Source organism: Fimicolochytrium jonesii, assembly GCF_025526975.1.
Source record: "Fimicolochytrium jonesii strain JEL569 chromosome Unknown EV422scaffold_8, whole genome shotgun sequence".
Lineage (NCBI taxonomy): Eukaryota > Fungi > Chytridiomycota > Chytridiomycetes > Spizellomycetales > Powellomycetaceae > Fimicolochytrium > Fimicolochytrium jonesii.
The window spans coordinates 775931-797754 of record NW_026515675.1 but is presented as its reverse complement, the minus strand read 5'-3'; the positions used below and the strand labels follow the sequence as shown (position 1 = coordinate 797754).

The 21824-nt window shown below is 55.0% G+C and overlaps 7 protein-coding genes across 7 annotated transcripts; 4 read left to right on the top strand and 3 right to left on the bottom strand.

Annotated features, from left to right (window-relative positions):
• Positions 1-135: 135 nt before the first annotated feature.
• Positions 136-2121, bottom strand: EV422DRAFT_421171 (Prenylcysteine lyase-domain-containing protein). Its single transcript, XM_053067106.1, has 4 exons — positions 1875-2121; positions 1644-1807; positions 911-1564; positions 136-856 (listed from the first exon to the last, which is right to left on the bottom strand). Exons 1-4 carry the CDS (start codon positions 2005-2007, stop codon positions 350-352), a joined length of 1458 nt encoding a protein of 485 aa, XP_052926613.1. The 5' UTR covers positions 2008-2121; the 3' UTR covers positions 136-349.
• Positions 2122-5206: 3085 nt separating this feature from the next.
• EV422DRAFT_495144 (uncharacterized protein) lies at positions 5207-6628 on the top strand (the record flags this gene model as incomplete). The annotated part of the gene is made up of 4 exons (XM_053067796.1): positions 5207-5374; positions 5438-5717; positions 5928-6340; positions 6419-6628. Coding segments are annotated over 4 exons (1071 nt in total), but the record flags the coding sequence as incomplete, so codon positions are not given.
• A 160-nt stretch (positions 6629-6788) lies between these two features.
• EV422DRAFT_421101 (uncharacterized protein) lies at positions 6789-8550 on the top strand. The gene is made up of 4 exons (XM_053067105.1): positions 6789-7251; positions 7336-7422; positions 7534-7626; positions 7697-8550. Exons 1-4 carry the CDS (start codon positions 7180-7182, stop codon positions 8126-8128), a joined length of 684 nt encoding a protein of 227 aa, XP_052926611.1. The 5' UTR covers positions 6789-7179; the 3' UTR covers positions 8129-8550.
• A 296-nt stretch (positions 8551-8846) lies between these two features.
• Positions 8847-11372, top strand: EV422DRAFT_526037 (uncharacterized protein). Its single transcript, XM_053070105.1, has 2 exons — positions 8847-9414; positions 9811-11372. The coding sequence occupies exons 1-2, from the start codon at positions 9141-9143 to the stop codon at positions 11040-11042; spliced, it is 1506 nt and encodes a 501-aa protein (XP_052926610.1). The 5' UTR covers positions 8847-9140; the 3' UTR covers positions 11043-11372.
• A 91-nt stretch (positions 11373-11463) lies between these two features.
• On the bottom strand, positions 11464-15333 carry EV422DRAFT_566639 (uncharacterized protein; the record flags this gene model as incomplete). The annotated part of the gene is made up of 13 exons (XM_053072457.1): positions 11464-11544; positions 11629-11800; positions 11922-12178; positions 12258-12320; positions 12427-12999; positions 13065-13275; positions 13353-13371; positions 13451-13505; positions 13569-13644; positions 13713-14481; positions 14553-14913; positions 14988-15135; positions 15206-15333. The coding sequence occupies 13 exons, from the start codon at positions 15331-15333 to the stop codon at positions 11464-11466; spliced, it is 2913 nt and encodes a 970-aa protein (XP_052926609.1).
• Positions 15334-15600: 267 nt separating this feature from the next.
• On the bottom strand, positions 15601-18538 carry EV422DRAFT_421066 (uncharacterized protein). The gene has a single exon (XM_053067104.1). The coding sequence runs from the start codon at positions 18150-18152 to the stop codon at positions 15879-15881; it is 2274 nt and encodes a 757-aa protein (XP_052926608.1). The 5' UTR covers positions 18153-18538; the 3' UTR covers positions 15601-15878.
• Positions 18539-19829: 1291 nt separating this feature from the next.
• On the top strand, positions 19830-21748 carry EV422DRAFT_420933 (peptidase family M48-domain-containing protein). Its single transcript, XM_053067103.1, has 7 exons — positions 19830-20078; positions 20162-20402; positions 20471-20721; positions 20805-21082; positions 21167-21339; positions 21415-21490; positions 21558-21748. The coding sequence occupies exons 1-7, from the start codon at positions 19987-19989 to the stop codon at positions 21722-21724; spliced, it is 1278 nt and encodes a 425-aa protein (XP_052926607.1). The 5' UTR covers positions 19830-19986; the 3' UTR covers positions 21725-21748.
• Positions 21749-21824: the final 76 nt, after the last annotated feature.

The window sequence follows — 21824 nt, the reverse complement described above, 5'->3', positions numbered from 1 at the left end:
CATGGCTTTGACTGGTGTGTTGCACTGTACACTAGCTGCCTCAACATATTTTGGAAGCCAAATTTTGGATTTTCTCTTTCATGTAATATTGTTGTTCCATACGCATCATATACATATTGTATCCGGCACCCATCGCTACATTCAGAGCTGCAACATTCAGGTGTGGAAATACGAAAGCCTAATTGCAAATGCAAAGATATTTGATATGCTAGTTTCCTGCAGCCGTCTGAAATGCAAATCTTTCCAAGTTTCTTCCGCATGCTACCTAATCCTGATCCCTTGTCTACTACCGAGTCTGGACATCCCGTTCATTTGCGCCGTCTAAAACAGCGGTATGCCAAAACGCTCTTCATCCCAAGGACCGTGAGCCGTAGCAATCAGAGGTCTCCCGCTGCTCCTCGACCCAAAGCTCCGCCACTCTCGCTACGGCCCGTCCGACGGCAGCCTGACTCTCCATTGTCGAAAAGACGCCTTCAAAGCCATTCAAGTGCCAGGCCCCTTCGTCCAGCTGCACATAGGACTCCTTCGAAAGGTAATCCGGCTTGAGCAGCGGGTAGCTGTCCCACGAATGCCGGAAGACGTTCGCAGGCGAGAAGTCTTTGAAAATCTCCGCCAGGACCTTATCCGACATCCGCTGCAGCGAGAAGATTTTGATGGTGTTGTCGCTCAGCCACGAAAGGGACAGGAATGGAGTGTTGGGGTGGGGCTTCGTCAGGATCTGCACGGGGGGATCTGTTGTCCCGAAATACGCCGGCGATGCAGTTAAATTGGCGATGAGTGTCACATGCAGGTGGACATATTCGATAGGTCGGGGAACCTTCGCAAAATTTTCCAAAAGTATGAACGGCTCGTGTTTCTGCCTTCAGATGTTAGCGACGGAACTGAACTTCTCAGAAGTTCCGGATCTTACCCATGGCACCGCAATAACGACCGCGTCAAAGGTGGAGGTTTGGCCATCCGCAGTCGTGACTTTATAGGCTGAATCTGCATGTCCTTGAACCCTCTGCACCTCCAATACAGAAGAGTTCAGTCGCAATGCGGCGCCTGATTTCGCGACGAAATGCTCGAAGATCTGCTGGTTTCCGCCTTCGACTCTGACCGTCTCTCCGTTTGCGGCGGCCATGCAGATAAGTGCACCCAAGGAATCAATGGCATTGATGTCCTGTGCGTAATTGACCCGTGTAGCGGCCTGAATAATCTCATCCGTGAAGAGCTCCTTGATGTCTCGCTCTTTGAAGAACTTGTCAGCAGGTTCTCCCACGACTTCCGCTAGACCCCAAGATCGGACGAGATCTTGAACTCGCTTGATGTCGGTCGTTGTGCCATACGCGCCATGGGCAAAATCATCAGCGGCTTTGCGGGCGAGCCGAGCGGTCTTTACTGGTGCGAGCCCGTAGCGCCAAAACATCCGCGCGAGGGTCGCAGACGAACTCTTCGACGCTTGGAAGGCAAAACCGTCCCCAGCCCATACTCCCCACGGCGGTCGGCCGCCGCGCACGGAGCGCTCCGCCTCGAAGGTCAGGTTGAATTCCCTTGTTGCATTGTATAAGATTTGATTCTCCTTCTGCAGTGATGCATATTTCATATCTCGGTTAGCAAAAGATGAGCGTTACCACCGATCACCTTGATGTGGGAATATTCACCAAAAAGATCGATGCTCCCAACTCCACACTTATGCCATTGTACTCCCAAGCCATCGCTCGACCGCCAACGCGGAGAGAAGCCTCTAGTATCGTTATGGAAACATCATCCTGCACCTTGGACCGGCCGAGGGAGTATGCGAAACTTGTCCCAGCCGCTCCAGCGCCTGCAGCAGCTAGATCAATCTCCCGCTCGGAAGCACCGTTGGTGATTCCTCAGTACGCGATCCTTACCGATGACGGCGATGCGCTTCGGACTGCTGCATGTGCTAGCAAGCGGCACCTGTTTACCACGGCCAAGCGCGCCATAGCTGCCCAGCAAGCACACGAAGATGAAGCAGGCCGCTGAGATGCCCCTCAACTTCATTTTAACGTCCAACTACCGCCCTCCAGATGGCGTCAGGATTGCCGGAGAATGCCACAAACCTTGCAGCCTGTGTACTGTGCCTATGTACCTGCGAAGCCAGCAGCTTCTTCTACCTGTAAGGCTGGGAATTGTGACTTTGTCCATTCACCGTTTGAGCGACGTGTCCAACAGACAAAACGGTCAACCGAAAGATGACACCATGCAACCAGCTGCCGGTATAGACCCTGCTTCATGACTCGAACATCATGTTGGATAGATGTGAAGTTGGAGCTGATCCATCGGGCATGAGTCTGAAATTATCTGTCCCGCTGGATCCGATGCCCCTTCCACAAATGATAGATATCCGATTGACTGCTGAAACTTCACACAATAGCCAACAAAGCATCCGTCGTTTCCTCAACTTTCCTGGCCATTACCAAGAGCTGGCACTGTACAGGGGAGTATGTACTGTACAGTATTTATTGCGGTGTACCAAGGAGATGGCCCTTCCCCATGGAATTGCTTGATCACTGCCCCCATTGAGACTTGCTCATGATATCGCCGTCTCAGTGAAGCACCTTGTGATGTTGAAACCCTTCAAAGGTGCTCTTGTGAGGCCCGAAGTCTAATCATGAGGTTGTCGGAGGCTCATCGTAGCGTCAACTCGGGTGAATGATGACAGGCCTGCACCTCTGCAATGCGTCTGCATGCAGCTCTCTGTCGTGGTTGGCAAGACGAATGTCGATCAAGGGTATGATGATACAGGCGATCACAGTCATCCGACCCCGCCCTGATTGCTTCCCCTGGGGTTACCCGACCCATGGTTGGCAGTTTTCATCATCAACTGCGAGCGATACGACAGTGAATCGGTGATGACGAAAAGTTGTTGTGCTCCCGCTCCACCGCAGCACTCGTGCAACACAACACATCTTATAAGTTACGCTTGTGAATCTGTGTGATATTCGACGGCCGGCCGCCAGCTTGTTTTCGTGATCTGACAGGGCACGGCGGCGGTGCCACGCGCTGCCGAAATCTCAGAAGCGCAGTAGATCGTCTCAAGGGACACCAACATGCCGGAGGGCCAAAACACGTTCGTAGCGCGATGCCGAGACTTGATGCACTGGCACTCCTCGAGGAGCATCGAATGGCGGATCGACGGCGGGATATGAGGTGCTTTCTGGATTAGATTGATCGGATGCCCGAAATAAAGCGTTAGGCAATCGAGACACGTTTGGAGCTCCGATGATGATGTGATTGACCGAAAGGAGGTTGATGGGTGTTGAGGTCGTTCTCGCCTCTCCCTATATGGTGCATACAGCATGATGAATCATGACATCTCAGATCCACCGCTCAACAAGCAATGCGGTAACTAGACCCTGCAAGGGTCTTCTCATCTATTGGCCGATGCCGGTGAGAACCGCGAGATGGACATCGGAACTCCAAGGTGACTCGACAGGCACGGCCACCCGCGTCATATGGTTCATTCGCAGCAGCCCCCTTCTCCTTCTCCAATCTTTAGCGCTTTCAAACGGGATCGCCATCAAATTGATGAGTTCTTTCTTTCACAGTTAGGTAGGAAAGATGTTCGAGTTTTTTTTTTGCTAGCCTGAGCTCTTTTCTCCTTCGCGTTCTTCGATGGCTCTCGTGCTGCCGACTTGCCGACTTGCCAACTCCGCAGATCTTGGGAATCTTGATCTGCAAGCCCGTAGATGTGTCTGCTCTAGCATTAGGCGCCTAGTCTGGTAGAGGGGGCCTCCGGAGGTGTTATCGCAACGTTTCCCATTTACGACAGATATGCAGGCATCTGCGTACAGATTTTGGGCATGTGGTCCAGGCACTACTGCTTGCAGGTAAGTTGAATCGAAAGACACCCTGGCAATTTGGGGACCTCCCCCAATCCGACGCGTCTTCAAATGACGGGGGCAATCAAATGGCACAACCCCCGCCCGACGATCTATCCATTCTATTGGGAGAGGCGGTCGGTTGTTGCTCTGAATATGATGAGATGGAGCTGGGCGATGGGAGCATTTGTTCCTCGCTGGCACCCTGCTAGTAAGAGACGCAATAATAACCGACAGCCTTCTGTGTGTGTGTGTCTGTCGAATGTAGAGTTGTAATGTTCGGATGCATCCCCGGTCCGTGGGCCAAGTGTTTGCGGTGAACACGGATTCTCGTAGCACGTTGCACCGGCCAGGCCCCACCCACAACCTCGCCTCTCGTCAAACGCGACAGCCTCTCGATCTCCTTCGACATCAATCAACGAGCGAACGACGCATTTCGCACCAGCGAGCCCTTTACTGTACTTTGCACCCCCCCTGCGAACCCACCCCCTCTCTCAAACCCCTTTCGTTCTTGTGACAGAGGGCAATACCATATTGTGCGGTGTTAGGGGGAACCGAAGCAATCACAGGCGGTGCCTGCGCTTCCACGGCATACTTTGAATTTGAAGGGCGGTGTGGGTGGCAGACACCAGAACAAAGGAGTTACAAACGACCCTGACCAGTGACCACCACCGGCAGCGAGGCCACCCCCAGCCAGCCGACCGCCCGAACCGAGGGGAAAGGAAAGCATTTTTCTTGCCCTTCTTTGTGCGTGCACCTTTGGGTAAGTGTGGTGTTTACGGCTGTGTGTGCCCGGAACCTACATAAAAGCTTGTTCCCACGCCGTTCCCTCCTGTTCGACGCTTGTTTACACCACCTTTCCTATCACTACCGCTTATGGAGTCGCCTATATTCCCACAGAACCCTTACCGGGCTCCTACGTGATCGCCAGAGATCGTCCAGCGTCAAGCTGCTCTCGAGAACCTGGAGCATCCTCACGAAGCAATCAGCACCCACATACTGCGCACCCGTCCGGCACTACTGCTTCCTCACCAACCCCGCACTCCGTCGCCTCACAAACTCGAGTGAGCTACTGCACCTGCAACTGCATCGTCACCGCGATACCACTCCGACGCCGTCAAACTTCCGTGAGAATAGTCTCGTGGCCGTCTTGCGTGTTTCACCGGCGGACGTCAGCGGCGACCTATCGTCAGGCATTCGCACACCTCTGAAGCGATCGTCATCCTTTCCACAATCCCATTTGCATCATCATACCCAACTTTCATCAATATACATGCCAGTCATCATGATGCAGGTAAATCATCGTCGTCGGAGTTGCAATCGACCTTCATTCGATGCGTTACTGATCTCCTACAATACCACGTCTATCTCTTGAGCAGGAGGAGATCACCACCATTTTCGTCGTTGGGTTCCCCGATGACATGCTGGAACGCGAGTTTCAGAACATGTTCACATTTTCTGCCGGCTTTGAGGCCGCTACCCTCAAGATCCCTTCGCAGACTGACAGCGACGATGGGACAGGGATGCCGAATGCCCGCAAGCAGATTGTATGTCCTGCCCCTTTTTCGAGACCATGTCATCATCCAACTCACCCATCTTATACCTCCCAGATCGGATTCGCCAAATTCCGCACCCGACTAGACGCGCTCGAGGCTCGCGATGTCCTCAGCGGGCGTAAAGTGGATGCCGAGCGAGGCTGCGTACTGAAGGCTGAGATGGCTAAGAAGAACCTTCACACAAAGCGCGGTTTGTCCAACGAACATCAAGTTCTGGCCGCCGCTGGGTTTGGCATCAACCAATTCGGCCACCTCCAACGACGCGGGTCAAAAGACAGCGCAAGCATGTTTACGGATCCTTTCTTCATGCCTGGAACGACACCCCCTGTGTCTCGTGACATGTTCGGCGACCACGAGTTTTACCCGTCCATGGACGTCTGCGACTTTTACCCAGAGACATCATCAACCCATCAAGCCTCTGCATCACTGAGCGAATCCCCCTTCTCTCCGAGGGGCGGCCCATCCTTTGCCGACTATATGGAGGCAAATCGACCTGCCCTAGCAAGTTCTGTACCCAACCGATCGGGCATGGCACATGCCGCAGGTCATTTCAACGACATGCTCGACCTTGATCGCTCCGCACCCGCGCCAATGATTCGTAGTCAGTCTTTCTCTGAACAGCGTGGATTCAGCAGCGCTTTGTTCAGCAGCGAAAGCCTCCTCCCACGTCTCTCGCCTCCGATGAGCTTGGGTGTAGCCACCTCGTCGGCCAACAGCCACAGCAGTGGTTCTGCACCATCGAGCGCCTCCAACTCCGCTGGTGCTAGCCCCACCGGCTTGGCTCCATTTGGCCCTCGTTCAAACTCAGACCACAACCCACCCTGCAACACCTTGTACGTTGGAAACCTTCCTCCTGACACATCCGAGGACGAACTCCGCGAACTATTCTCGAGGTGCCCAGGCTATAAACGTCTCTGCTTCCGTGGGCGACCCAATGGACCAATGTGCTTTGTGGAGGTAGGTCACATTGTTTCATGCCCCATACTCGTTTGTCGCAAGGGGATTGCTTATTGATCGTCCTCTACACTCTCATAGTTTGACGACGTTCAATGTGCCACCCAAGCTCTCTTCCAACTGTATGGAAACCCATTGAGCAACTCCACAAAGGGAGGCATTCGCTTGAGCTATTCCAAAAATCCTCTGGGAGTACGCGCGTCGCTCCCTGCCTCGGCCGCCTCAGTCACCCTGATGGCCACAGCTTGCATCCCCATGGACAAGGAGCCGAAGCTCATCCACGGTTGCTAATATACACATTGATGCATCTCATATCCTCTCTACCTTTTGGTAAGTTTCACACTCTTGACATGCTCGTAGAGGGATCACGTACTCACTTTAGTTCCATTCAAAGGTCACCCCCCCCCCCTAAATTTACTTTTATATCCTTTCCCCGTACATATATCTTTTTGATCTTCCATAATCGTAGCGACATATAGCATACTCTAACATTTTGTCGATCACAACTCCCTCCTTCCAGCAATATCGTGAGAATTTATGAATTCGGGAACATGCAACAAAATATAAAGTAGGACGTTCTTGATGAGCATTTGTGCAGTGTCGGGGCTTGTCTTTTCCCTTTGAGGATTTTTTCGGCCGCTGTTTTTCGACGAGCAGACGCGGTGTACATATATACGACAGCTGTCATAATTTTCGCTGCTTCCCCGACGGGTCCCTTGCCCCAGAAACTCCCCACAAAAAAGGGCTCGGTCTCTCGCTTGGAACTTCCCTGAGACACAGCAAACTTCAACCCACTCCAAAAACCGTTTCCGCTCTCAATTTCTTCTGTCAATCATCCAAACATGGCCTCAACCGCCTTTGCAGATGCGAACCCTTCCTGCTGGCGCTGTCCCCAGTGCACGGCTGTCAATGCGGTAAGGGCGTGGGATTTTTTTCTGTGCGGTGTATGACAGTTTTTCCTGTATGTGGGGTGTCTGAACAGTCCGCCTTCTCTTTAGACGGGCGCCATCATTTGCAAGCTGTGCCTTTTGGCGCCGCCTCCGGCCGGTCAGTGGGCTTGCACTGAGTGCTCGCTTCTGAACAAGGTTCGTGGGAAAAATCGGTCCTGGTTTTTATGCGCGACTGTGGGGGCGTACTCTCAAAAAGTCTCATACATCAACTGACCCCTTTGCACAACTCTTATGTGACCCCAACAGAACGAAGACCTCGCGTGCGTTATTTGCTACGTGACCAAACCGACGGCTCGCTTCAGGAGCGTCATCTGGGAATGGACGCCCGACAATGAAAGGGTAAAAGTTCCCAACTGTGATTCGCCGCAATCCCCATATCTCACTCGTCATCGTGCTCCCAACGCCCCAGTGGATCCCCTACGACGAGCCCACCAGCACGGCCATCGAAAGAGCCTACAGCACCAACGCCAAGACCATCGACCTCAACACCGGGACGTACTTCTCGCAGTTCCGCGGCACGTACAAATTCTACCTCAACAGACCCACAAAGACGTACTACCAGAAGAACGTCCTGACGCATTTCCGCCGGCCCGCGCGCCGCCGCTCCAACGAGCACGTCTTTGTCACCATCGACCCGGCGACGCTGGAGGCGAACGACCGCTGCGTCATGTGCCAGGAAGACTTCTCGGATGTGGATGACGCGACTGTGACTGAGGCGGAGCGTACGGTGGTGAGGTTGAAGGTGTGCCATGGCCACTTTTTCCACAAGGAGTGTATCTCGCAGTTTGTGATGATCAGGGAGAGGTGCCCCGTTTGCTTTGCGAGGGTGGATGTGTTGTAGGATGCGGTACCCCCCATTCGACGAGCGGGGGGTGGCACGGGGGTGCCTCTCATCCAAAACAGAATTATGTAGGTTTTCGGTATCAATTTTTACTCGCCTATTGAGCGAAAAAAAAAAGGAGGGGATGGAAAATGAGAGAGCTGGGAAACAACGAGGTCGGAAAACGGAATTCTTTTTGGATGGATCGAAGCGGCGTGTACGGAACCAACCTCCCTATTCGCATCTCCAAAATAACAGAGGCTGGCGTAGGGGTAACAAAATTATATTTGCGGTATCAATTACAATATCGTCTTCAAAGGATATCATCGAACTGTCTCGGTGATGGAGCCTTTGATGTCGCTGCCCGACATGTTACGTACGGTGATTGCCGGACACATAAATTCGGCTAGGATCATGAGTTGCTGAACTGCCTGATGGCGACATGTCCTCTCTGCGAGAAGAACCCTTCCACGGTTCTTTGCCTGCTTTGTGATGTGGGCCACGGAAATTCCGACAGCGCGTCCTACAAAATCGACAGTCAAAGTCACGTGAGATGGGATTTGATGTCGGGAGTTCTAGTATCAGGAGTAAGGACCGTTTAGCCGGGGCGGCCAATGGGAAGCGGGCGGCGTTACTTCTCGCGCGGCCTCCTCGTCAGGCACTATGTATGTGGGAGAAACACGCGAGCGTCATCACCGGCATCTTTCCATCCCGCTATGATCTTTTTCGCAAAAATGGCCCCTCGGCATAGCATGCATGTCTTGTGCTATCCTCGTGCGCCGTAACTACAGTATCTATGTTTTTAGTATGCATCCCATCCATTGCGACGGGGCAGGCTATCTCCGCAAAATACATAAGCTTCGCAGGTCTCGCCTGCCTCCTCCTTTCCTTGTTGCATCTTCCTCTCTCAACAACTGTCTGTCGCTTGTAAAGAACCCCCGCTCATAAATCACACAAAAGAGGAGACAGCCGGTCTGTTCATCCCGCATTCCCATAATCCAGCTGTCGAACCAGTGAACGAATAAACACAGATATGGCATCCGACGAACTGTCTGCTCCAACAACGACGGAACTCACCGTCACGGACGCTGCAAAGGCTGAGATCCGAAGAGACTCGGGAAGTTCTTTTTCACCTCACCCTTCCAAAAGTCCCATCTCTCCAGCTCCAGCTCCAACTCCACTGCCGGCATCTACCAACATCAAACACCACCATACGATACCCAAACCCGTTGTTCCTCCAAAATGGAATTCGGTTCGTCAGATTATCGTCCATGCGACATCGGGTGGTTTGCGCTCGTTTTTACTAGGTATGTGGGCCGTAAGCGACCGACCGTGGCGAGCCGTGAGCGAAGCGAGGGGTGGTTTTCTGTCGCGAGCAAAAGGGGGTGTAGCCGTGAGCCATGCGAACCGCGAGAGGAGAGAGCGATGGGTGGCTGTCTGCAACGAGCGAAGTGGGGGTGTCTGCGCCGAGCAAACGCCTACGCGAGTGTCAGCGAAGCGCGAGCAGCGCGAGCTACATTGAAAAGGCGCAATACTCCCCTCGCGCAAGATTCCCCTAATAATCGTCGATGGTTGAAGATGGTTGATGATCCGACGATGGCTGATGGGTTGATGGGTTGATGGGTTGATGGTCGATTTGTTGATGGTTGTTGATGGTTGTTGATGGCTGATTGTTAATGATAATTATCTCTCCTCCTACATAGGTTACGCCCTCCGAGGCGGGATCGCATCGCTGATCAAAACCATCTTCTTCCTCCGGGGCAAGACGACGCTCAAATCCGCTCTTTCCGCATTCTACGCCCCAACATCAACCCGCTTCGCAGCCATGATCGGCTCCTTCTCCTTCCTCTGGAAACTCATCAACAACCTCCTAGCCCACACCTCCGACCGCTCCTCCAAACTGCACGGGATGATCGCCGGCGGAATCGCAGGCAGCGTCGCCCTGCTCTTTGAAGAAAAAGAATCCCGCATAGCCATCGCCCAACAATTTTTCGTCCGCTCCATGCAGGCCGGCTACAACGCCCTCAAAGCCCGGGAACTCGTCCACTTCCCGCACGGAGACTCGGCCCTCTTCATGCTCAGCTGCGCCAGCATCCTCTACGCCCTTATCATCCAGCCCACCACCATCCCGCCCGAATACTACAGGTGGATGGTCAACATCTGCCAGGTCTCCCACCCCATCCTCGATTTCAACCGCACCCACGTCGCCGCCTACTCAAAGGGCATCACTCTCCCGGATACCGCGAAACGCATGACATCCCTCATCGAACACCGCCCCAAATCCTTCACACCACAGCTCGTCTCCTCCGCCCTCGGATACCTCAACGCGAACAACGGCCAGCTCCCCCTCGTCCCCTGCTCCGTCCTCCACCCCTCCTCCGCCTCCTGCTTAACCTACAACGCCCAACTCTGGCCAACCATCTTCCGCGACATCGGCCCCGTCTACCTCGCCCTCAACTTCGTCCCGCTCCTCCTCTTCAAACCAAAAGTCCTCCTCCACGACCCCGTGAACGTTACAAAACGAAACCTGGTCGCCACCGCCCGGAGCGCCGTCTTCCTCGCGGCGTTCATCAGCATCTTCCAGGTCATGATCTGCGCGCAACGCAACCTCGCCCTCTCCTCCCTGCCCATCCCAAACGTGCTCCGCAGGGACCACCGATACTGGTACTACTTTGTCGGCATGTGCTGCTCGTCCTCCATCTTCCTCGAACACAAACAGCGCCGCTCGGAACTCGCCATGTACGTCGCGCCGAAGGCGTTCACGTCCGCGTGGAAGCTGTTACATCAACGCGGGGTGATGACGCGCATCCCGGGGTTCGAGATCTTGATGGGGGGTGTGAGCATGGGGCTTTTGATGAGTGTGTATCAGACGGAGCCGGAACGGATGAGTGGGTTGTTGTTCAGGGTGATGGATAAGATGATTGGGAGGAATTAGGGGGGATGGGCATACATTCACAGAGGGATGGGGGATGAACAAACTCGAGTTGGATTTGTACATACATGACGCCGTAGCTAGCTAGACCTGACGCCCATTTTTCTTTTTGTTTCGCATGCATTCGGAGACTTCGGAATAGAACCATCGTTTTATTTCATTGGCTTCAAGAAAGAATGATTTGTATAGCAGGATGAGAACAGGATCACTACGGGCTCGTCGTGCGCTAAGCTACTGTAAACGAGGCTCTGGGCTACAAGCTCAACTACGCCGATGGATACAAAGGGAGGAGAGAAAAAAATAGGCCGAAAGCATTCACCAGCGAAACGATAACCGCGCCGATCCACCCCCATCATAACAAAGCCCCCTCTCGAAAGGAAAATAGGAAGACGCAACAAAACATAACAGGCCCGAGCTTGAAGATTCACCCCTCCTGCCTCCAATCAGCAACCGAGTTACTCAACACCGCGATATCCTTATCCCTATATCCAAACATCTGCACCAACTAACCAAAAAAATTCACCCATCATTAACCGCCCCCTTACCCCCTCACACATCCCCCCCCCCAAAAAATTGCTTCCAGCCTTACCTTCCCATAAACAAACTCATTGAAACTCGCCGGCCCCGACACAATACTCCATTTCCCCTGTACGTGCGAATGGTCGTCCCGGGAGCGCATCCCGGGGCTGGACGTGCTGGCGGCGCCGCGAACGGCTTCGCGGAGAATGCGGTCCGTCAGGTGGCCGGTGTACGCGAAGCCGCTACCCAACGCAAACAAAAGGGGTCGAAAGTATCAGTGGATTCGAACCCCCACTCGACACCAACAGGGCTCAGAAAACGAGAAAAAAAGATAGGGACGGGGAGGGAGTCGCCCCCACGTACCTGAACCGCCCGCGACCGTCGGGCACGCCGCCGGCGACACAATGATGCACCTCCAACTGGGCCGGGTAACTCAACAGCACGGCGTCGATGATCTCCCCGCCGACCAGATCCCCGACAAACGACGCGCAGTTCAGCAGGACCAGCTTGACGTGCGGCCCGTGCCGCGGGACCGTGATCGGGAGCGGGAACACGCCGTCTTCGTTCGTGTCGAGGTTCGTGCCGTGCGCCCAGCCGTCGAGGTAGTGGTGGGTTACGACCTGGGGGCGGGGAGGCGCCGTTTAGGGAGGTGGGTGCAGGGAGGGGGACCGGATTCTAGAGGGATTCTGGGGGACTTACGAGGATGTCGTTGGCGCGTATGGTGAGTTCGTCGGGCATTGTTGGGGTGTATGCGGACGAGGCCTGCCAAATTGCGAAAAGGTCGTTTCGTTCGTGAGTGTTTTTACAGTACGTCCACGCGCGTGGAGTGAACGCGTCCAACATTCCGTAAGAAGGTCCAGACCCTCACCTTCAACGGCACACCGACCGGCAGAAACAGATACTGGCACAGCTGCAAAAACGGCGTGATCCCCGTCCCGCCCGCGACATACAATATACTCCCCCAAATCCAACTCTCCGGCTTCAAGCTCGGACTGATCAGATCCAGCAACGGCGGCCCAAACGGACCCCTGATCTTGAACTGCCTGTCCCCGGGGCGTTCCCGGCACACAAAGCTGCTCACCCCCTGGGTCGGGTACGCCTTAACCCACACCTCGAGGGCGGAGAGCGTGCCGGTGACGGGGGAGTAGTATCGCGCCATCGGCACGCCGTTGACGCGGACTTGGAGCTCGATGCACTGGCCCGGCAGGATCTCGTCGGGGGCGGCGGTGCGCGGCTCGAAGGGGTACAGGAGGCAGAAGCGGAGCCGGTAGATCTGGTGCGCGCAGTTTTGGGTGGGGTCGGTTAGGAGCTCCTTTGAAGTCAAGGCGTAGCGGCGGTATTCGTACGGGTCGAAGTGGTAGAGGGAGCCGGGATCATCCGGAGAGGACGCGGCGGGGGTGAGTTCGCCGACTAGGAGGTGGGCGAGACGCATGATGGCCAGCTGGGATGGATGGATGGGAGCGGTGAGTTTGCGCGTCGGGAGAGATCTTGAGGAATCGGACACACCTTGGTGTGAACATGCGGCCTCCTCGCCCGGGTGATCTTTGTCCAATCCGCCTGCGTCAACACCGCGGGCGCCGTCATGGTGTACGCCTCCACCTCCCCGCCCTGGATGTCGGAAATCGAAAGGCGCGCGTCGGGCGTGGCGGTCATGTTGGGCACGGGCGCTTTCTTGCGGCGGGAGCTTTGTTTGGGGGCTGGGGGGGCCGGTGTGAACCTGTGAGGGACGGAGGAGTGAAGAGCACTGGTTATTGAAAGCCATGAGATGTAAACCGAGGCTTGGACAATACTTACTCCACCGCATCGTATCCGCCTGCGAAAGGAGCGATGGAGAGGAAGAGCATACAAACGGTTAGCGCCGTGTTTCGAAGAGCGTGGGATGTCAGATTTACCTTCATGGAAGTAGTCGCTTGTGATGTCTGTTCCCGCAACGGCCAACAAGATGGACTGAAAGCGGTTGTTAGTATATCCGTCTAATCGAGAACGACGCCGAAACCCCCCCTCACTCACCTGGCCTCCGGGGTGACTAGTGATCCACTCTGACGTGTCGTAGATGTAGCGTGAGTTTGCAACGACCAAGAGGCGACTACCGACATCACACAGTTTAGAACATCAACAAGGAGCAAACGAAAGAAACACTTCTGTAATCCTTACCCATGACGAATCTCATTATCCAACGCCTTCCAATCATAAGCTTCCAAATTCGGATACAACCTTCCCCCCTGTCGTCTATTCAACTCCACAATCCCCGGCGGCTCCCTAAACTTCCCGCCCTCCTCGGTCGGCACGGCCGCATACGGCCTGTCCTTAATCACAAAGAACGCCCTGCGTCCAATCTGCGTGCACACAAACACGGCCACCCAGAACCCAATGACGACAAAATACACGATCCAGAAGGCGTCCCCGCGCGGCTCCTCCAGTGGATACAGGATCCGCAGGCCGAGGTAGACCTGCACGACGGCGCCGAGGATCAGGGCTGTGCCGAGCAGGCGGTGGAACCATTTGACCATTGTGCGGCGCGGGGTGCGCGGGAGGTCGGTGCGGAGGAGGGAGCGGTTGCTGAATCCAAAAAACACCTGCGCGGTCAATAACCCAATGAGCACGAGACCTAGGATGGAATGCGGGTGGACTCGGAACGTGCGGATGGTGAGGACCATCGTGACCAGACCGGCGAGAAGGGTGATGTAGCCGATGCTCTGCAGCGCGATGTGGACCCAGATCCATCTGGGGATGAAGCGCATGTAGCGGGAGTAGAAGGCGCCGGCGGGGAAGATGACGAGCGCGGCGGTGAACATCATGATGCCGTGGGCGAGGCGGCCGGCGGGGTTGGGCACCGCTTGATAGATAATGCTGCGGCGGTCGAAGTTGACGAGCATCTTGCCGTGGGTTTGGCCGATTTCGCTGGGGAGGCCGGTCTTGCTTCCTGGTGCGAGGGAGGCAAACAAAGCGTGAGTTGTGTTGGTCGAGGCGCACACTCGATGAAGGTCGACATACCTGGGTTGGGATTATGATACTCAAAATTCCCACCCCAATCATTCTTCGGCGAATCCACATTATACGCCCAAATAACATGCTGTCCATCGCCAACATCTCCCCTCGCCAGCGCAACATGCGGTCGACTACGCTGCGGGGGATCAAACGGGCGTCGGATCTCGCTGAAGAAGGTGCCGTTCACCAAGCCGCCGTTGATGGGCTCGATCACCCACGGCTCGGGGTTTTCAGAGGCCCAGGGGGGCGCGTATTGCATGCGGTGGATGTGTTCGTGGGATTCGACGGTGGAACCGTCGGGGCCGAGGTGCGTGATTACGAAATCGGCTATGAGCATGGAGTCGCCGAAGCCGAGACCCATGAATGCCTGCAATGAGAGCGAAATGTTTTGCTTAGCGCACATACAAGCCATCAAGTCTGAAAGTACATCCGTTCGCATACATGTCCAAGCTTAAACCCCGTCATCATCGTCATAAAGCGCAAATAGGTGTTGTTTTCGATGTAGTACGCAAACTGCAATTGGCCGGTTTCCGTACGAGCAAGCGTCACGGGCCGGCTGTACTGGCTCATATCCGGCAATTGCGTGGCCCTGGGAGGGTACGAATGAATGTAAGTAGAGAATAACGAGGGAACACGACCATGGGTTCCTTTCTTCATACCGATAGAGTGGCTGCCCGCTTGCCCCATAGCCTACCAAATTTCCCGTCTCGTTCCATCGCTGTTGGGCAAAGACAGAGCCGATTATCGAAGCGAGGACGAGGAACAGAACAGTTATGAATGTATGCATCGTGAGGTTGTTCGTTGTCAACCTCTCGCGTTGTGATTGAACAAAGAGGAAGTGTTGTACAGCTTTCCTTTAAACGATAAGACGAGTTGGTTTTATCCCTCTGAGCAGATCGCCGGAGAAACGAGAAACAAGGCGCTCTCCACAACTGCGAAAGGGGACCGCATTAATGAGGACGTGTGTGTGGAGGGGTCTCAGTTGATGTGACCGCAGGCATGAGATAGGCCGCAATTGACAGGGCTTTGACAGGACGAGCGGGGGGAGAAAACGCGTGAGGAAGTGCCAGATGAGTGCTCGTTGCGACATCGAAGAGGCCGCGGGTCGGAGAGGAAGAGAAGAAGCGAAAGAAACGTGGAACGTTCAAGTATGAGGAAAAAACGCTCAATTTGGCTTTATGATTTACAACAACTGCGTTGCATTCTATGTACAGAAAATGTCTAATGACGGGGGGCGGGGGAATATCCACAGAACTATAAACTCAAAGAAACTATACAAGGGGGGAGACGATGGAGCGCTATCTAATAGGGAGCTGATTTGGAAAAGCTGATCTACAGCAAGAGGGCAACAGCAGCGACGAACGAGCCAAAGCCGGCAGCCACGGAGCGGGCGCCGGAGATGATGCCTTCGGTGGCTGGGGGGGTGGCGGGTGTGTTGGTGATGGGGCCGGCGGCGGGAAGTTGCTCGACGGGGAATGGGTTGTTGGCGGAGGTGGCGCCGGCGGCCGGTGCGGCAGGTGCGGCAGGTGCGGCAGGGGCAGAGTCGGAGGCAGCCGGCTTGCCTTCTGTGGTAGTCTTGCCCTCAGCAGTGGTGGTGGTCTCGCCCTGCTTTCCAGCAGCAGGAGTGGTCGGGTCGACCGCATCGCCAGAGTTGTTAGGGTCGCGCTTGGAGTCGACCGTCGCGCCCTGAACGTTGATGACCGGGGGAGCGTTGTAAGTAGGCAGGGTGCTGGAATCGGTCTCACAGTGCTGGCCGGTGAAACCAGTCGGGCAGCGACATCCGTCCGGTGTGCAGGCGCCCTTTCCACAGCCCCCGCAGTCGTGGATGCCGAGCCCGACCTGCTGCTGGACCTGGCGAGCCTGTTCCTTCGCAGGTGCATCGTCAGAGTCGAACGCGGCATCGGTCTTGGCGCGGCAGTTGCTGAGCATCTGGTTCTTGGTTCCCTCGGCAAAGATGAACGATCCGACGCGAACGGCGTCGCGGACACAGGAGAAGACGTAGAAGGAGATATCGACCTGGGCGGAGCACGCTTCGACGTTGAGGAGGGTGTTGCAGTTGGTGTGCGCGTCGTTGTAGAACTTCTCGGGGCAGTTGGCCGGGCGGGGCACCTCGTGGTTGCCGCCGGGGAGAACGACGTCGGCGGTGGGGCTCGCCTGCGCTTGGTTGGTGACGGTTACCGTCTCGGTGGCCATGTTCGGGTCCGGGGTGTACTTGGGCAGAACGGTGACGGTGGAGAAGTAGGTGCTGGTGACCGTGGTGGCGACAGGCACGTTGACCTCGTGGTTAACCGTGGCCGTGACGATCCGCGTAACCTCGGTGGTGATGAAAACGGCGTTGGTCTCGAGGACGGTGTTGGTGATCACCGAAGTGGCCTCGGAACCTTCTGTTACGGTGGCGGTAGCGGTGGCGCCTCCATTCTCGGGGTCGGCAGCGGTGGTAGTGGCCTGGTTGTCCTTGGTCTCCTTGCCGTTGATCAAGGTGGTAGATTGCACGTTCGTCTCAGTGATGAACTTGGTAATGACAGTTGGCTCGACCACTTCAGAGGTGGTGACGGCTGGTTCCTCGACGGTAGGGTGGGCGGGAATGGCGCAGATGCTGCCACCGTCATCAACCGGCGCGCTGGGCTGCTTGGCAGTGCAGGCCGCACCGCAGGCAAAGATGTTGTCGTCAGCCTGAACCTTCCAAGAACCACCGAGGACCGCACCGGACTGAGTGAGCGATCCGTCAGAGCACTCCAAGCCCTTGTCGGCACCATCGGCATACACGTTGCAGAGACCGTGGACACGGCCAAAGTAAGGCGCACCCAAGCGGATAGTGATGTCCATGTACATAAGGTTGTTGAAGACGTTGGCCTGCACTTCGATCTGGGACCCGTCTTCGCGAAGCTCGATGAGGTAGTGGCGCTTGTCTGGGGACACGGTGATCTTCAGACCGTCCAGGGAGTCGGAAGCCTGGTGAAGGTCGACGGCGACGGCGTCGGCGGCGGTCTTGCCTTTGCTGGACAAGACCACAGCCGCGTTACCGTAGCGGACGGCAATGGCGTCGTTACAGGTGCTGCCGGCGTTGCAGATGAACGCGGAGGACTGGACGGTCAGCAGGTCGCTCCTGACGAGGTAGTGGACACCGGGTTCCATGTAATCGTACACGGATCCACCGAATGTCTTGAAATGTGGGTCACCCAAGGACGTGCAAGTAACCGCCTTCTTGTAATCACGCGTGCATGGGTATGTGGCGACCTCCTTGTCGTAGACGGAGCCAGGGGCGTCCATCTTGACAGTGACGTTGATAGCGGCATTGCCTTCCTTGGTGTATTGGTTGATGGGGTAAAACTTCATAGGCTTGAACACATTGTAGTCCTCCTTTGTCCAGGTGGTCGTGCAGTTGCTGGTTTTGATGCCGGGCGTGTCCCAGAAGACGGTGGCGGTGTCGTTGGGAGGGGACTTCAGACGGACTTGGAAAGATGTGGCGACCTGCACGTCGGCGACGGTCAGTGCCGGGGGCTGGAACTCGAGGAAATCTCCCAGAAGGACGAGCTGAGCGAAGGCGCTGCTGGTGGCGAGCAATGCGCTCGAGGCGACGAGGAGCAACTTGGCGGAGATGGTCATGGCTTTGTGAGGGATGTTGAGGTGAAGTGAAGTGAAGGTGAGGAGACTGCGCTTGGAATGGAATCAGGGAATGGGGTTGGACATCCCGGCTTTTATGCTGATGGGATGCATAGGCTTTCTGTACATGGGGGAAGCTGCCTCCCCTCCTACAGAAGCGAGCATCGTCAGTAGCGTAGAGAGCATGGAACCGTGGAAGTGCGGTCAACAGAGGAGAAAACAGCGGCGCGCAAGGACGATGGCTGCTCTCACAGGTCCTACGAGGTGGTGGCTCTCCATATTTTTCCTATTGCGCATAGACCGCGGCTTGCCAAAGGTGCCTCCTAAGCGGTATTTACGCCCGTCATGCACGGGCAGGCAGCAAATGGGTGTTGGGGTGGCTCTTCTCCTTCTCTTTCTCCTGTCGTTTCTGGTCGCAAGTGACCGTCTATCGCGCTTACCCAATACGCGTCAATGCTGGGAGTTTCTCGGGGGCGGTGGCTTTCCCCTGGTTTGGGCGTCAACACCGGAGAAAAGAGTCTTTCGTACCGTGGACCACAACAGACGTCCCGCAGACGCAAACAAGCATCTCGATTGTCTCAAGAGCCGCCTCCTTTGTGCGGCGATTGTGGGTGAGTAATTAAGCTTTACGGACGCCAACCCACCGGCGCTTCACTCGCAGAAGACTCCAAAGAGCCCCGGTTTCAGGAAAAGCAAGAAGGTGCCGTCGGCGTCTCCAACTGGTGTAGAACTCGCGTGAACGAACTGTCATTTTATTCTGCGACCGTGAGGCGGTTCTTTTCGGAATTTCTAGAAATGGCTTCAAGGACACCAATCAAGGAAGTGCCGCGGACATGCTGACTGGTATGGAACGAAAATAGGGGTTTTCTACATAGTATGTAGTGGCACTCGCTTGGCGTGAATGCCCCTTTCGTCTCAAGCGGCATGGCAATCTCGCCCTCTCTCTCTGGCTTTATTCCATATAAGCTCGTCTAGCATTGGTGCAGTCGGAAGTGGCAGCCTCACAGCCTCAAATCGATAAAAAAGCGTTGAAATTACCTTCAACTGCTCAGAGACTTCCGCGTGAGGTAGGCGACAGTTGCTTGGTGTGTTCAGCTCCGCAAACCGCAAGTTCCGTAGTCCAATGGTAAGCGCATGGCAGCTTGGTTAGCTTTCATGGGAGAGACATCTACCACAACGACATCCGACACATTTGAGGCGCCGCGGAAAGACGACAGCATCTCTCCGCACCGGTTGTGCGGCACCGTTGGAGCATGTCTCGGTTATGACAACGGCTCGATGAATGTCTTGCGTCTTTGATTCCTGAGGAGCTAGGCAAACTATGGAGCAGTCTTGCGTGGGCTGACACTGCCGCTGTTCGCCTTCCGTAACCACAACGATCCACACCGGCATCCCTTCCCGCATGTGCTTACGGTGTCACTGCCCAACAAAGACTAATGTTTCATCCCCAGAACGATGCATGCTGTTGCGATCGCGTAATCGCTAGGGACTTCTTTGCTGGGGACGTCTTTGCGCCCTGCATAGTCCCGAATGAAGACCGCCAAAGTTTTTGAAGTCTCACTCTGCTTGAGCACCGTGACACAAACCTCTACGTGATCTCTGGCCCGGGGAATCTGTGGCCGACTATGCTGCATCGGCAAGTGCATTTACCATCTAGCACAGCCTGTATATGCATCTGGTCTCTCCTTCGCGACCAAGAGTCCAAGTTCCGCTCCTGGACGCGTTGGGGAGCGCTGGCCGGAGACTTGGTTGAAAGTTCCCAATGCCCCACACTCCGCAATCCGGCGACTGAAGCACTTGCAACACACAAGCTGCTCGGCCAACAGCTACATTTACGATGACCGTCCAAGTGAACAGCGGGGACCTTCCCTACAAGCACTATGTCCTGGTCTTTTCCTGGTTCATATACGCCTGGAACACCCTCCTAAAGTGAGTCTCAAACGCATCTGTCAACTTCCAACGGTGGGTCAGAATGGGCGTAGGACTTGCACTCAACAAATAAACGCCGATAGTTACCGGCAATACCTAGCCCTGCACAACCCCAAAATACCCGCCTCTGTGTCGCACGTCATTAAGGCTGATGAATTCAACAAAGCACGGCTTTATGGGCTCGACAAGGCGAAATTCGCGTTCTTGAAAGACCTGGTTGAACAAATTGAGAGCACGGTGTATATCTACTACGATGTGTTACCGTATGTTTGGAATGTGGCGGGAACGTTGATGGGGAAGTATGGATATGGGGCGGAGTATGAGGTGAGGGCCTGATTGAGTGCGAAAGCTCACGTTCGCATCAGTCTCTGACCGGAACCTTTGCTCCACAGGTGGTGCAATCCATTGTCTTTGTCGTCCTCTTGTCGATTATCCCGTCGACGAGCATCCCATTCTCGCTCTATTCCACGTTTGTCATTGAGGAGCGCCACGGCTTCAATAAGCAAACATTACGGCTGTTTTTTACCGATATGGTGAAGGGGCAGCTGTTGAGCGCCGTGATCGGTATCCCGTTGCTTGTCGCCTTCTTGAAGATCATCGAATGGGCGGGGTCGAACTTCTACTTTTACATCTGGGTCTTTGTGTGAGTGGCCTCCATATGCACGCAACGCCCTCACTTCGCCCTCAATGGAAGCGCCCTTGCTAACACCAGACGTCTGCTTCCAGGCTGGTGGTGCAATTCGTAATGATCCTGATCTTTCCGACTTTGATACAACCTCTCTTCAACAAATTCACGCCCTTGCCAGAAGGCACTCTGCGAACCAAGATCAACGAGCTCGCTTCCCGCATTAACTTCCCTTTGAAGAAGCTCTTCGTCATCGACGGATCGAAACGGTCTGCGCACAGCAATGCGTACTTTTATGGGTTCTTCAAGAACAAGCGGATCGTGCTGTACGACACGCTTCTTGACCACAGCACGGAGGATGAAGTTTGTGCGGTTTTGGGTATGTTATAAAAACGTTGGGCAAAGTTACGTTGCTCAATTTACCATTTTTCATTTACCAAACGTTCCCCTTGAACTCCTTCAGCACACGAACTCGGGCACTGGCACTACAACCACGTCCTCAGCACGCTCGTCATCATCCAGCTGCACCTCTTCTGCATCTTCTACCTCTTCAGCCTGTTCATCAACCACACACCGCTCTATCGCGCGTTCGGTTTCGCGACGGAGCCGGTGTTGATCGGGTTCACCTTATTTCAGGTATGGATCCCCATTCTACTGCAGTTATTTAATCCAATGACTTACCGATTGATTCCTACATCGCGATAATGGTAGTACCTGCTCGGCCCAGTAGAAACCGTCCTCGGGTTCTTGCAGAACATGGTATCGCGCCGGAACGAGTTCCAAGCAGGTATGTCTTCCGTCATATTCACCTTCGTTGAATCAAACCTCTCACGAATCTCACATCGCGGTTACAGACTCCTTCGCCAAGAAGCTCGGCTACGGAACCCTTTTGAAGAGCGCGCTCACGAAGCTGCATGTCGAGAACAAGGGCACGTTGAACCCAGATCCGTGGTACAGTGCGTGGCATTACAGTCATCCGCCGCTTGTGGAGCGGTTGAACGCTATTGGGAAGACCGAATAGCGGATCTTTCGTTCTCGTTGTGTGTCGGATTGGATTGTGGTGGACTGCTCATACGGCGTAGAGAGAGAGAGCGATCACAAGAGTTAGCAGTGTGCCGTTT